The following is a 14,723-nucleotide window of genomic DNA, read 5'->3' as shown; positions in this document are numbered from 1 at the left end:
CCCAGTGAGATAAACACACTTCCCAATCTCCCTTCCAGATATGTAGACATTGATGATTAATTCCTATTCAAGATTGTGTTGCTACATGAGCAATACAGTGGGAGGCTACAGACTGCCCCTGAGGAAAAGCCATGTCTGCCACAGATCACCTGTATGGAGGATGCTGAGGCTTGTTTTCTGGACATGTTCCAGTTTGTCCTCATTTAGGTTCAGAGCAGATCAGAGCGAGACTCCTACATTCATTGCTTCACGTCTCATTTGTGCTCTTTCTTGGATGCTACACTTGAGGAAGGTTTTGCCAGAATGTGCAAGTTAAATCAGCCACCTTTCTGAATGCTGCCCAATTCAATTTTGAGGGATCGATTGTCTTCTAGGTGAAACTTTTTGGTGGGAGAATTTTAACCATGCATTACTTTAATCCATTTGCCTATGTATTATTTTAATTCATTTGAGGGAATAACATTGTATCAGTGTACAAGCTCCGTTACCAGAACATGTAGCTTTCATAAGCAGAATGATTTATGTGGAGATGTTTCTCTAGGGGATTGCAAGCCATCCAGCATTGACAAGAAGCAAAGGAAATGGGGTCTTCTCTGTTACCAATCTTCGCTACAAGAACACAAACATATGGAGGGCAAATCAAGGACAGTGGTATAGTTCCTAATACTACCATTTTCTGTTACAAGAAATTGCTGTGCGGTGTAGCTGAAAAGCCTTAATCTGCCCTTGCTTTGAAGGCTGTTGCATTTGATGAAACCTGCCACAGACGTGTTGTGCAGGCTTTGTGGCCAGGGGCAGGGGATTGTGGTTTTTGTGCTGCTGCTGTTGTGATACACTGGATATTTCAGACATGCTGGTGGAAAAATATGGTTTTCATTCATGGAACAAGAAGATCTCATCAATGCTTCTGGAGTAGGCTTTATGATGATGAAATCCTTTGTATCAATCACAGTTCACTACAATAATAATGCCATAATTTAGAAATTCAGGAGTTAAACTGCATACCTTAGATGACATACTGGTTTCAGGGAAGTGACTGGAAAAAGATTAATTGCCTCAGACCCAAGATTTCAGAGTAAATGAGCAGAAGTATGTAAATGCTAAGCGGCATATCATCTCAGCATTGTTCCTGAAGAGACTGTCTTCTACTAATAAAGCCAAAAGTGACGATAATGATGATTAGAAGCCAAGAGGCATTAGCATCATTAGGAGCCTGAAACCTGAAGCCGTCAGTAAGAGAGGCCCGTAATTGGTGTTTCTGCGCAGGGCAGTACAAACGCTGATTTAAATAGTTCCCTGAAATGACTGAGGGTAAGTAAGCAGTATTTTGATGGAGGATTTTAGAAACACTGCTTGAATGTAGCACCATCTACTGGCTACAGGGAGTTTCGCTGGCTTTTTTTGGTATTGTTTTTAAGAAATGTAATATAAATTTCTGCAATAATAGATTCATAGAATTATGTTTTAAGTGAGTTTAAAGGTGAATTTTATAGCAGTTTTAAGGTAGAACAGTCTCAGAATGTATTATTAATGATAGTTCAGGTCCCCAAATTATTGTTTACACAGTTCTACAAATATTTACTGTAAGAGCTGTTGCTATTCCTTGTCTTTTGTTTCCCACTCACATAATAGTTACAGCATGTAATTTTTTGAGCTGGACGTGTCTTGCTGTGAGAAGTTAGTTATGCATGCAGCTCAAAGGTCAAAAAAAACAATACAGAACAGATTACCTCATTTATTAGAGCTAACCATAACACCTCAGATGCTCTGATTTTTACTAAAAACGACTGGGAAAATTGTAGGGGTAGGGCATGGGCTGAATTGTTGATATCCTGTCTTTTTAGAGTGTGCGTGGAAAGCTGAGAAGTTTCTTCTTTTTAATTTATTTATATGCACATTTTACAATTTATATTTTCTCTTCTACCCTAAGTGGCTGTTGTGAGAATTGAGTTACTCGGTTTATCTGTAAAATATCCTTCATTGTCTAAACTGAGCTGTGTACTTGAGTAAAATGACCTGACATTACCATGTGAGACCTTTATACAAGAGAAACAGCATAAATATCTTCATCATTAGTAACACTTTCTAGGCACCATGTTTGATTTTGTGTATGTACCCAGGTGTTACGTTTTACTGAAAATTTAAACTTCAGATTGTCCTATTTGGTCAAGTAATGAGGTGGACATAGAAAACTTTTCAAGTAATTTAAGCTGTTACACTGATTTACATTAGGGTTTGTGCAGATTCTTCATGGGTTTGCTTTTGGTACATGGGAATGTTAACTAGCTTTCTATTCTCAGCTCTGAGAATGCGTTATTGTGTAAAGAAAAAAGAGCCTTTCACATGGGGCCCACTATTTTATTAAGTGTAGGGAACTGAGGCCTTGCTAAGACCTTCTGTGTCTAAGACCTATTTTCTGTGGTTACGAGTCCTTCCTTCAGAAAACATAGATTATACCGCTCTTTTTTAAAACCTTAAAGGTCTTTTTAAGGGCAAAAGTCAATTTGCACTTTGAAGAACTACTGGCATGCAGAGCAACTTCAGCACAATCAGATAATGGATGATGTACCTATGTACCTTCCAGCACTGTTTAGGATTTGCAGAAGTCATGCAAGAAAATTCAGTGAGGATATCAGCACCCTGTAAAAGGCGCACAGAATCACTGTAAGATCTTAATGGCACAAGTTACCCTTCATTCTATGAGAGTGGAACCGTGGCAGCTCCTGCAGTATGCAGCCCTTCTCTCCAACTCTTTCAGGCCTCATTTCAGATTGCATTATGCAATTTTAGAACAACTTCGTTAGCCTGTGGGCACAAGCCCTCCATATGCCTCTGCCTCTTCTTAAACTGAGCAATTCTGTTGCATTGTTGCAACGTGTCTTCTAATTACAATCAATTCAGTTTCATGTGTCAATGGACAATCTAGTAACAAAATAGTTTCAACTAACCACATAATTACTGGCCAGTTCTGAAGTGGCTGTTTGTCTTCAGGCATGTACTCATAATTTTTCTGCATCATCTGCTGGCTGGAAAATAGCATAGCTTAGCACTGACAATTTTTAACTACTGCAGCAAAACTCTGGCTGTGCTTTTGTTCACACAGCTTGCATTTGGAAAAATATAAAAGAAATAATTTCTCCCTTTAGAACCATTCAAAATAAATGGGAAATACTAAAAATTATGATTAAACACCCCCCTTTATTCAGCCTGAAACCCTAGAAAGGCACATACACATGGATTCAGCTTTGTGACTAGAGAGCTGCACAAGCTCGTTAACCAAAGTACTATTAACAGTGTTGCTGGCAGGTGTTATCCCTCTCTTTAGCATGACACCTCTCTAACTGGCACATGGAACGGGGGTTATTACAGTATGAGATTATGCCATAGTGGTGTGTTTGCATTTTAAAAACATTTTCAGAACCTTGTGTATTCAAAGCATCATCCTGAGGCATCATTTCCAAGAGCTAGTCTAGTTTTGTTCAGAGATCTTTGTGAGTTGTGTGAAAGAGAATGGTTCAGGTTGAGTAGGTTTTAAATAACAGAACAGTTCCCAGAAGATCAGGCTATCAGCCACTCGGATGCTAGATTGAAAGAAACTATGGAAACACTGAAACTTAGAATGCAAGTGGGAAATGAAAAAACATTTTTAAGTACACCAGTCAGGCTCTTGGAAATCCATCAGGTACTATCCTGGAATAATGCTGAGCTCTCAAAATGCCAGCTTACTTTGCAGAATTGACTTAAGAGGACTATCAAAAGGTGAGTAGAAATATAGGCAGAGAGCTGGTAACAGCTATGATTTGGCAGTCAGCATCCCACAGTGGCAGTAAATGGCAAAATGAGCTCTGTATTCTTTGCATTCAGAATTGGTGTATGTAAATTGAATATTGCTCAGGAGAACAGGAAGTTGTGATGTTTATGTCTGTTTTAAAGAAAACAAAGTAAAACAGTAGAGTTCAATGGCTTAGCTAAGTGCACATTTGCATCTATTGCAAGAGCTAGTTGTGGCAGGAACTGAAAATGTCTTATGCAGCTGTAAGGGAAGATGATGGTGGTCCTCTGTAGGAAACTTTGGGAAAATCAGAGTTTTGTTTCTTCAAAACCCACCTTGCAGCTGGTATGCTCTAACAGTTCATTCTTCTATGATGTTTTTACAAATACTTTCTGATTTGATGCATATGGATGGCACGATGTACAGAAAATTCCTCCTCCTAGTTCAGATTTTAAGATTTGGCATGGCCAAAAGTGTTGACCCAAGTTCTTTAAGAGATTCAGAGACAAAATTACTGGAAACCATCTCAAAATGGTTTACAAAGGCTTGCTAAAATAAATCAGTTATTCTCCATCTGGTTAACAAGACACGTGGCCTTGCCTCTATTATTAGTAGCCTGTTAGTTCCCCTTTCTTCCTCACTAGCTGCTAGTCATTACAGCAGAGTGATGCAAATATAACACACAAAAAAAAATAGTTCTGCTTTTTCTTCTGCACACAGCCAAATAATACGTATGTAACCACTGCTTAAAAGCAGAAGGTACCATTCACAAGTGATGATGTGCTGCCTCCCCTCCTACAGACATTTGGCAGCTGTTACAGTCTTGTTCCCACAAGGAAAATCCCACAGTCCCATTGACTACATCAACAAACTGCAGAATTTTGGGTTTGCATCATTCATCAAATCTGCAAGCCCAGAGAATAATCAGAGGCTTTGGGGTTTCTGCATGAGGTAGCAAAAAATTGTAGAAATACACGTTTTAATGACTGCAACATTGTTGTTTTGAAGCTAACCAAAATTCAAGACTGCCATATGGATCATTTAAAATAATGCTTCTGGATATTCATTTAAATAGATGCTGTAATTGCCTTCAATCCTTTAGCTATTTTCAAGTCTCATACATGCAGCATTGCAACTGATGATACACTTTTTTTTCTTCAACCATGATGTCTTTGTACCTTGGAGAGAAAAATAATATAAAAAGAAACTTTAAGAACACAGCACTGTTTTATGATAAAGTTTAAGAAACAATTTCAATGAATTTCTGCTTTCCTGATATGCAAAAATACCACATTAGGTTAAACTTGTGCATAGAGCTTGTTTATTCCTTTAAGAAATTGTGCCATTTTGGTCAGTGTATGACATAGCGTTGTCTGATCAGCAATGTATTTTCTAGATTAAAAATGTACTAGTGCTTTGGATGATAATAAAAATTATCCTTTTTTAGGTCACATTTTGTAAACAAATATTGCAAAAGTTATAGTCTTCTCATTATAGGATGTGTGGTTTTATGTTTTCATGACGTGTATGAACAAGTGGTACTGGCATCGTATATTTGACTTGAAGTAGAAAAACAATCTGAACTCCCTGTAGACTTAACTGGGAGGAGCTGAGGCTGGATGAAAGTTAAGCCATTACTCTCTTCCCTGTTCTACCCATTTCTCACTAAAAATGCCTGCACATTTAGCAGCCACAGTATAGGTTTTACATTACAAGACATAATGTGGCAAAGTACTTAAGAGAAGGAAAGATGGGAAGGATAGAATATGCTGGAGACCAAATAACTGAATTGTTTTTAAAAGGAAACACAGTACAGGTATGAATAGTGGCATAGAATTAAGGATGAATATAAAGGAACAGTGCCAGCATACAGGGCTTATATCAGACAGCTCCACAAAATGAATCCTGCTGGCACCAGAAGCGTCTAAATATGTTGAAATTAAGAGAACAGAAACATTACAGATGATTCAAGAAGAGCAGAATGCTTTCTACTTCAGACATCCAAAAGATTTAATTGTAATGAAATGTTTCATTAAATTACTTCTGAGTGGCTGTCAGCACTCAAGCAAAGAAATACAACAGATTACACGACAAAGCCCAGAAATGGTCATCATTCACTCTAATGCAAAAAAGTAACATTATTCTCAAGGTTACACTTAGGGATAAGGAAAGTCTGTGTAAAGCAGGGATGAACTGAGTGACACTGTAGTCAAGATCAGAGGTTGACTCAACACAAGCTAAGACAATCAGTGGTGAGATAGTCTTCCCTAAAATGGGGCCAGATGCTAAAAAAGATTATTGGCTGTACAAGGATAGTTATCAACTCGTGCTGCAGCCACTTAGGGAATGACAAGAGATAATTAGCTTCGTTTGAAACAAAGGGAATTTACATTAAGTGTTGAGAACAGTTCTGTATTACCGGCAATAAGTTACTGCAATAGCTCTTAGGAATTTTATGAATTTACTCTCACTGGAGACCGAAATGAAATTGGACAAGCACATTTGGTGTATTTTGTGCTGCTTCACTGGGCAAGAGTGGACTAGATAATGACTCACAAATCGCTGTATTTGTGATTGTGTTTTGACTTTACACGCACCTGAATCTTCTTGCCACAGATGACTCCAGTATAACCAGGACGACACAAGCATACATTGGGCAATACACACTTGCCTCCAAACAGACACTTCTGGTTGCACACAGCTAAAACAGGAGAGGTACATATTTGGCTTTATTCATGAAAACAACTTGGTGAAAGAAAAGTGGCTACTATCTCTATACGCTTATTCGGCTTGCTTATAGGAGCTGAGAATGTGGTAGGTATCTTCATCCGGAAACATGCCTCAGTGTGAGAAGATTTCAGAGTCATGTGGAGCCAACAATGTTCTTATACCTACCTCATCCCCATTATGCTTTGGTGAAGATTTAATATGGGAACTTGCTGAGGGCATGCACATGACCAGGCAAGGGAGACGAGTAAGGTTGGGTTTAATGCATCTTCAAGCTATTGCAATGGCCTCTCAGGGCTGTCGCAGCAGCATATTTTGTTAAAACAAGCCACCACATATTGCCATGGTCCCAGATTACCATCATAGTCTGGAGTCTTCAGAATTGGTAGAGAAATCTCTTACTTTTCATCCTGCCTTTGACACCGATTTGGGTTAAAATACAACCAGGATATAGGACTTCTAGTTACTATGTATGGCTGAAGCATTTGTAACTGTGTTGAAACAAAAGGTTTCAGGTCACATCGGTCTTACGTGTTTGACAGTGGATTCCTTCCCACTGCGGAGGACAATGACATGTACTCGGCCCAATACACTCTCCACCGTTCTCACATTCCTGAAGACAGATCGCTGCATAAACATCATCACAAAGTTTGGTTATACCCCAAGTGATTAATTTTACTTATTATTTGCATTTCAGGATGCCCACAAGAGGTTAAGTACCTTCAATACAAAAGTCACATCATCTTCACTGAAAATCCATCCAAGTTCAGGAGGATATTAAAGAGAAGCAACTACGAGCAAAAAGCCCTACATCCAGAGCATGCACTGAGATGTTCTGATGAATCACAGATTGCTACAAAAGCCTGAAATAGTGATTTAAGTCAGCACCACTAAATAGCTTCATATTTTTCCAAATTGCCTTATCTAAACCCCACACCTTAGTGAGAGATCTTTTCTCAGTCATGCAGCTTAACACATCAACTCATGAACATTTGATCCAAAATTATTTTCTAAGACTCATTTTTCTGCGTGTTCATCTCTGCTTATAAAGCTATAATCTAAACCACTATCATTTCTCACCGGTTAACTATCTGATAATCAAATCTCTCTTACACAGCACCCAAGAATATCTCACCCCTGTTAATATGGGTAGTATTTTTTTTTTGGTAAAACGTTCCATTAATTACAGAAAGTAATACGGCGAAAATTGTTTTCCCTGCATGCCATTAGAGCTTATTGGCCATATCAGTATTGGAGCCTCAAGTGGATGCTGTGACAGACACTAACACTTTAGCTACTGGATTTTTACTGCTCATCCTCATGCTGACTTTCAGGAAAACTGCTTTTATCCATGCTGCCACAATTTATTTATGCACTGTCAGTATCTTCATTAATATACAATGTGACCCACAGCTGTGCTACCATCATAGTCCTATTTCTAAAGGGGGTCTAAAGATGCTCATTGCATCTTCTATTCCAATCATCACCCCCTGTTTTCACAGTTTCCCAATCTTCCACTGCAGTTCTTTTTCTATTATACCTGCTTTCATGTCCTACAGCACAAACTGAAATCCTTTCACTTCATTGACTCAGCTCTTCGCAGAAATACAGATGTTTCTTATTTGGACAAGAGTTAAAAAGAAGTGAATATTATCTGATACACAAGAATTTAAAAGATACTTTGGTCTCATGATTCAGTCTAAGAACTGCATGGTATTAGTGCTCCATCCTAAATTTTGCTGCCAAGTTATAGACTATAATCTTTCATTCTTGAGTTCTTTGGTGCTAACTTTGTATTAACTGTGTGAACAGAGTTGTCCTTTAGTCATATATTACTTCTAAGGTATGGTTCTCCATACCTCACTGCAAGACACTTACGAGTGTTACATCTTTTTCCTCTCCATCCTGAAGGACAAGAGCAAACATTTGGTCCTACGCACCTTCCTCCATTCATGCACCTTGGCTCACAGACACCTTAAAATCAAAACCATCTGCTGGTTAATACATTTAACTGATTACAGAATAATACATTGGTTACTTTTGGATCCTGGAAGGATTTTAACACTGCCTTACTTTTTTCACATCTTCTGCCCGTGTACCCCTCAGGACAAGTACAGATGTTATTTCTCATGCAATGACCACCATTCTTACAAGGTGGGCTGCAGACAGCTAAAAGATACAAACAGGAGGGAAAGGCTGGAGTTTGCATTTTGTTTGATTTACCAATACACTTCTAGGAAATAACAGTGCAACACTAAAATTCTGACTGCTTGTAGAGACATTCAGCACTATCAGGCTCATCTCATAAAAATTATATTAATATGAATTGGTTCTTATGTCAACAGTAAACACAAAATCAGATAATAATGGGTCAAGTTTGGTAACTGTATGTATGTACATGAACATGAGTAACCAGAGTACTTAATATGCAATGGAACTGGTTGAACATTGCTCAAAAGGTGAGTAGAAGACAAGGCAAATTTTGAGCCTCTGTTCTCTTTGGACATTCACTGACTCAGCCAGAAAATCTAAAAGAATAATCTAATCTCTGCTTTGAACCACTTCTCAGGTACATGACTTGTGAATTTTGTGTTAAGACAACTATGTTTTCTCACAGACTTCCTCATAATGGCAGCTAAGAGGGGAGGGGGAAGAAAAAAAAGATTACCATTCTGACACTGGGCACCAAAGAATCCGTGTGGACAGAGGCAAACATCTGGCTTAGTACAGGAACCACCATTAAGACACACGGGGTCACACATTGCTGCAGAAACAGGGTCAGGAACAGTGGGAAGCATGATATCCTACTAAAGTCTATAACATATATGCTTCTGTTGCAATGACAGGAATTAAACACTTAAGATAAGTGCAAGTAACACCATTCAGATAAAAACTTTTTACCCAGAATTTTAGAATCAGTATTAGACATTCTAGAGGTGCTGCTGGCAGAAAACTAACGCACAGAGATATCGCTGCTGTCTGAGACATGCGGTTCCAAACTATGGGAGGTCCTAGAGGTGCTCTCTGAGGAATACAAAAGCTGTAGGAGTGTTACCTGTACTGCACGTAGGTCCGTGCCACCCATGTTTACACTGGCAGGTGTCTGGAGTAAGACATTTACCACCATTTTCACAGTGCCTGTTGCAAACCACTTCCATCCAAGAAGTTAGGCAAGAACAAAGAAGGCAGCAGGTGGGGAAAAGAAATAAAGAGATATGTTACAAACTACACTTAATTTTTTAGTTCTTTCCCAGACATTAACACTGGAAATAGCATACAATTCCACTAATTGAAGATGGAATCCTGAATAGATTAATCCAGTCTCAAAGCCACAAAAAGCTAGCACCAGAATATAAAGATAAATAAATGTCTTTCCATGCAATTATCCATGGTCTGGTTAAATACAGTGTCAAAAATCTAGAAGATCTGAAATAAATTGCCAAAAAAAAAAAAAAAAGAAGAAATTCAATACTAAGAGACATGATGGATTTGATGGACTCCAAGAAAATTCACACATGTCCTCCATCATTTCAGCAAGTACAGCTGCATGCTTAGAGTGACTTGACACTGACAACCAAAGACATTAAAATATCATGGCTGTGGAAAACCATGAATCACTTCGTCAGGACAACATTTCATTTATCTCATTTTCTGTAGTACAGCTTAGCAAAGAGAAGCTTTTTTTTTGTTTTGTCACAATTGAAACTAGAACAAGAAAAACTGAAAAACTGAGAATAAAGAATCCTGGGATTTGAGGACTGAACAAAGGACTTTCTCAATTTGGGGTCAAAAATGCAGTGGCACATTCAGGGGAATGATAAACAGCATGTCTAAATTTGGACTCTGAATAATAAAAACTACCAGTACAAAATCTATCCAAAATCTGGAGCTGCCAAATTGCAGCATGTAGAATTCAATGTGCAAAAGACAACTTATGTGAGACTAACTACAATTTTTTAGCAAATTTTCCAGTCTCCTTGACAGGTTAAAAAAAAAAAAAAAAGACTCTATAATGTCATTCTGAATTCAGTTTTAATGCATCCCAACTTTTTTGAACTGCCATTCCCTGATACCAACTTTTGAATGTACACCAGCATCTAACCAATTTAAGATGGTAGAAGTTAAAAAGCTTTAAGGACATATTAAACACATCTACGTTTGTTCTGAAGATAATATCATAATGCACAATATTCAATGGTTCCACATTCATAAATCATAAATAATGAACTATTTGCAATTTTCACTGAACCTAATGTTTTCAAAGTTATGGGCAAATACTATCTAACTAATGTTGGAAAGGCCCAAGCATGGGAGCCTTCCAAGTGCATTGGGTCATTATGTCAATTGCCAGCATTAGACAGAGTGCATAAAAAATTTAAACCATAATTTGTTTTTTCCTCCTGAAGAACATAAAAAATGTTCTTTGTTCTTCCCTTACGCTTTTTTTCTTACTCGTATCACATCTTGGTCCCACAAAACCATATGGACAGGTGCAGAGATTTCTGGCCAAGCACGTGCCTCCATTTTGACAGGGTGGTTTACAATGTGCTGTAAATAGAGAATTATGTTGTTCAATCTAAAAAGATGCATGGACTGGTTATGCTTTAAAAAAATGGAAATGTTAATAACTGACTGTGAGCAAAGAACTGGCAATAAAATAAGAAGACATATACAATGTCTTGTGACAGGAAAATGTAACAAGAACTATTTCATGCCAACAGAGTACAGAGTCCCAACAATGGTGGACACCCTGAAGAAATCCGAGACAACTTCCAGACAGGACTTCCCACTTTTTGCGAGTGTTTATATCAGAGGCATCTACATTCACTGCTTAACTTCTCGACTTACTGGGAAAACTAAATTTAGGACTGTTCAATCACATGCAGTACTTACAGTGGATATAGAAGAAGTATGGTACATAGCTATACTCACAGAGTTACTCGAAGAATTCTATTAGAGTAAAATTAACACGTATTTTTGCTGTCATGGAAGTTATCTACAGCATTCTTTAGGCATTTATGGATTCAAAAATGAAAAATATTCCACTTACCTTCCTCACAAGCAGAGCCACTATATCCTGGACGACATTCACAGACATTGGGCTTAATGCACTTCCCATGGTTTTTGCAATCAGGTCTGCAAACAGCTGTGCAAAAAAATCAACTGTGAATATTCAAATCATTAATTTGTAGATATGAGTTACCACAGGCCAAATCAAAATGCCATACTCACCAGCCTGACAGTTATAACCAGTATAACCAGGCTTGCACCTGCAAATATTAGGTGCCACACAATCCATGTTTTTGCCACATGTTTGTCTACATCTGGCTGAAAGGCAATGAAGAAAACAACGAAAGGAATAAGGAAAACGGAAGTAGCATTTCAGCACAACTGTCTTTTCTAACATAATGAACAGATCACATAACATCCATCAGGTCCCTTCCCACAAGAGGGGAGCCTGAGACACATCAGAAAAGTATTTTTAAGTGCATACATACAACTAAAAACCTGTAGGCTATGCCAATATTAAGAATGAGAAAATTCAATACTTTATGCATTTCACTGATCACAAAGTTATAAAGATGTCAAAAGATTCTTTTCTGCAAAGCATTTAGTACAGTTATCTGTAATACCTCTGCAAATGAAGCCATCTCCATAATAACCATAAGGACAACGACCACACTTGACACCTCCATCCTGATGTGGCTCACAAGGTACGCCAGGAAAACAGGGTAAATCAGTACAGGTTACTGCTTTAGGAATCACTATTTCACTCAGTTCTTCAGGAAGCATTTTTGGAGGGGCAGTGACTTCAACAAGGCCAAAAGGTAAAGGACTCGCCTTATGCTTGACTAATAGCTGTTGAACTCTGTAAGCATTTCCACCTTTGAGAACTTTGCTTTGCAAAGACAGCCCTTTGCTTATATTTTTTGTGCTGCTAGAATTCTTCCTGCTGGTCTCAAAATAGCTGTAGGCCTCAACTTGTGCCCTTATTTTCTCCTCAGGTGATGCAACATGGCTCTGTGAAGACGCAGGCATCACAGCATACACTGAAGAACTCTCTTCCATGTTAGCAAGGTGATCACCGATGGTGCTGAGAGCATGAGCAATGTTTCCACTAACAGCAGGTTGTACAGAAGCACTTCTCTGAGAATGAAGTGACTTCCAAGCAGTGATGGCTTTTACTGTGGAAGGTGGTGGAGTACTGCTACTGACTATTTCTGTAGAAATAAATCTCTCGGGGACATCTGTAGTACTTGAAATATAGCTCAAGGTGCTTAAATCCTTTTCAAACGATGATTGCTGAAAACCTACAGCATGTTGGAAAGAAGGGGGGGGAGTACAGCAATATTATGAGACTTTTTTTTCCCTTCTGAGAATGGGGAATGTCTTTTGAACAGAAAAACATACAGCCCATTCAGTTTGCTTCACAGTCTCTCCATGTGCTACATTAGAAAGCATGTATGCAGTAGAACTAACTGGCAGAACTGGAGAAGATCAAGGTATTCTGGCTACGTTCTTTCCCACTCTCAAAATGTCTTTTCTTGGCCGGAAGATAAGGAGAGTGAACCATATATATGAGGCAGGCAGCAGAGATTTTTCCATACTGGGTCAATAACCAGCTTTACTGTCAGAGCAAATTATCAGCTCCATCTATTCCTTGCAAGCAGATAACTGAAAAAAAGTTTAAAGAAAAGATAATGCTTATGGTTCACCAGTGTGTCTGAGCACTAATAATAAGCCCGGAATCTGGAAGCAGATATTCAATCATGTACCTGCTTATACATATTGACAGACAGTATTTTAGGTGAATAACCCCACCACCTTGTAGCAAAAGAATTGTCATATTTTGCTCTCCAAATTTTTCTCAACTTCCTTGAAGTTTCTATATGGGTTTTATCAGTGGGATGTTTTATAAGTAACACAGACTGACTCAGTCTCCTTTTAGAAAAGAATGCCAAGTGAAGGAAATATTCTTCCTATTCTGCCCAGGAAAAGCGGGTGGCCAGGTGTGTTGTGGCACTGTAATCGTGGCATGGCAGAATGCTGTATATGGGGCTTTTAGCATTATGGGACAGAGAAATGAATGAAACTGGAGAAGATTATCCAACCTAAATTCAGTCCCTAATCCCATTTACTACAGTAATAGAGAATGGTCTGCGAAAGGTTAAACTTTACTAAATTGTATCACCGAGTGCTGTGTCCCACTGTGGAAAAAGCAAACTATTTTAAAGCTGCTGAAGAATGATCCAGCACTGGCAGCAGAGTAAAAGAGTTTTCCTCCTCCCCCACTAGCAACTCAGAGAGATAAAGGCAAAAGACACATGAGAATTTCCTGCAAAGAAAGCCTCAGCAGGCACAGAACTGGAAATGCCAGCAACAGCATTTACTGAGTTCTGAAATTAAGACATTTGCTTGCCATATCCTTCACCTTTCCTTTGAATTAAAGTAGGAAAATGTCATTCAATATAATGCCACAAACTTTTGCTTATCTCATATACCAGATGTCCCTATCCCCATGTTGCCTATTTTATGTCAGTGGTTAGTCACAAAAACAAAAGGCAACTGTAAGAGTGTCATACATCACACTGTCAATAAAATTACTTGACTGACCTAAGGGATTTGTTGATATTGACATTTCAGACTAATTTTTCAGACTAGAATACACTACCAATAATGAATTAAATTGAATCAAACTGAAAAATTAAAGTAACATAAAACTGACTAGAACCTTTATTTGCCAGCTATATGCTTATCAGTATGTGAATCAGAAACTCCATTTTCTTCATGAAAAACATCACCTTTATTCCCTCCAATTTCTCCTGTGGAATCCTTTCTTTCAACATTAGTGGTTTCTAAAAAGAAAAGATGTGAAGGAACATTAGTTCTTACTTTTGCTTCAGCTGCAAATAAATTACAAACAGAGTTAAAGTTTTAGTACCTAAAAATTGCTCAAAATTCAGAAAGCTGTGAGAGTAAAAATTGTTTCTTAAAAGTTTTCTTTAGAGTATTTTAAAAACACAAGTTATTCAGTAATTGCATTCTAAATAAATGTTTGGGCACTGTGTTTGGCAAGTGCCTTGATCTGGATAAATAGTTACGCAATGTTAAGCTATGTTAAAGCAATCAAATAGAAAAATATTTTAGCAGTAATTGCTTACATTATGAAAATAATGCAGGAAAAAAATACATTTCATTGTATCCTAATTTGATGTAAAAAACC

At 38.0% G+C, this 14,723-nt stretch overlaps 1 protein-coding gene across 1 annotated transcript in view; it reads right to left on the bottom strand.

Moving 5' to 3' along the window:
• Positions 1 to 3,177: 3,177 nt before the first annotated feature.
• VWDE (von Willebrand factor D and EGF domains) overlaps positions 3,178 to 14,723 on the bottom strand; it is a 41,813-nt gene continuing 30,267 nt past the window's right edge. The window contains exons 20-31 of the mRNA XM_062605091.1: positions 14,302 to 14,403; positions 12,133 to 12,810; positions 11,732 to 11,827; positions 11,550 to 11,645; positions 10,952 to 11,047; positions 9,555 to 9,650; positions 9,168 to 9,263; positions 8,573 to 8,668; positions 8,378 to 8,473; positions 7,031 to 7,126; positions 6,370 to 6,473; positions 3,178 to 4,950 (exon numbers count right to left, since the gene is read on the bottom strand). Coding sequence (XP_062461075.1) covers positions 4,930 to 4,950; positions 6,370 to 6,473; positions 7,031 to 7,126; positions 8,378 to 8,473; positions 8,573 to 8,668; positions 9,168 to 9,263; positions 9,555 to 9,650; positions 10,952 to 11,047; positions 11,550 to 11,645; positions 11,732 to 11,827; positions 12,133 to 12,810; positions 14,302 to 14,403 — 1,673 coding nt within the window. The 3' untranslated portion in view covers positions 3,178 to 4,929. The remainder of the gene's footprint in view (positions 4,951 to 6,369; positions 6,474 to 7,030; positions 7,127 to 8,377; positions 8,474 to 8,572; positions 8,669 to 9,167; positions 9,264 to 9,554; positions 9,651 to 10,951; positions 11,048 to 11,549; positions 11,646 to 11,731; positions 11,828 to 12,132; positions 12,811 to 14,301; positions 14,404 to 14,723) is intronic.

Source organism: Pezoporus occidentalis, unplaced genomic scaffold, assembly GCF_034315485.1.
Source record: "Pezoporus occidentalis ecotype Australia unplaced genomic scaffold, CSIRO_AGI_Poc_V1 ctg9, whole genome shotgun sequence".
In the NCBI taxonomy this organism is placed as follows: Eukaryota; Metazoa; Chordata; class Aves; order Psittaciformes; family Psittacidae; genus Pezoporus; species Pezoporus occidentalis.
The sequence above is the reverse complement of the archived record's forward strand: the minus strand, read 5'-3'. Positions and strand labels throughout refer to the sequence as shown.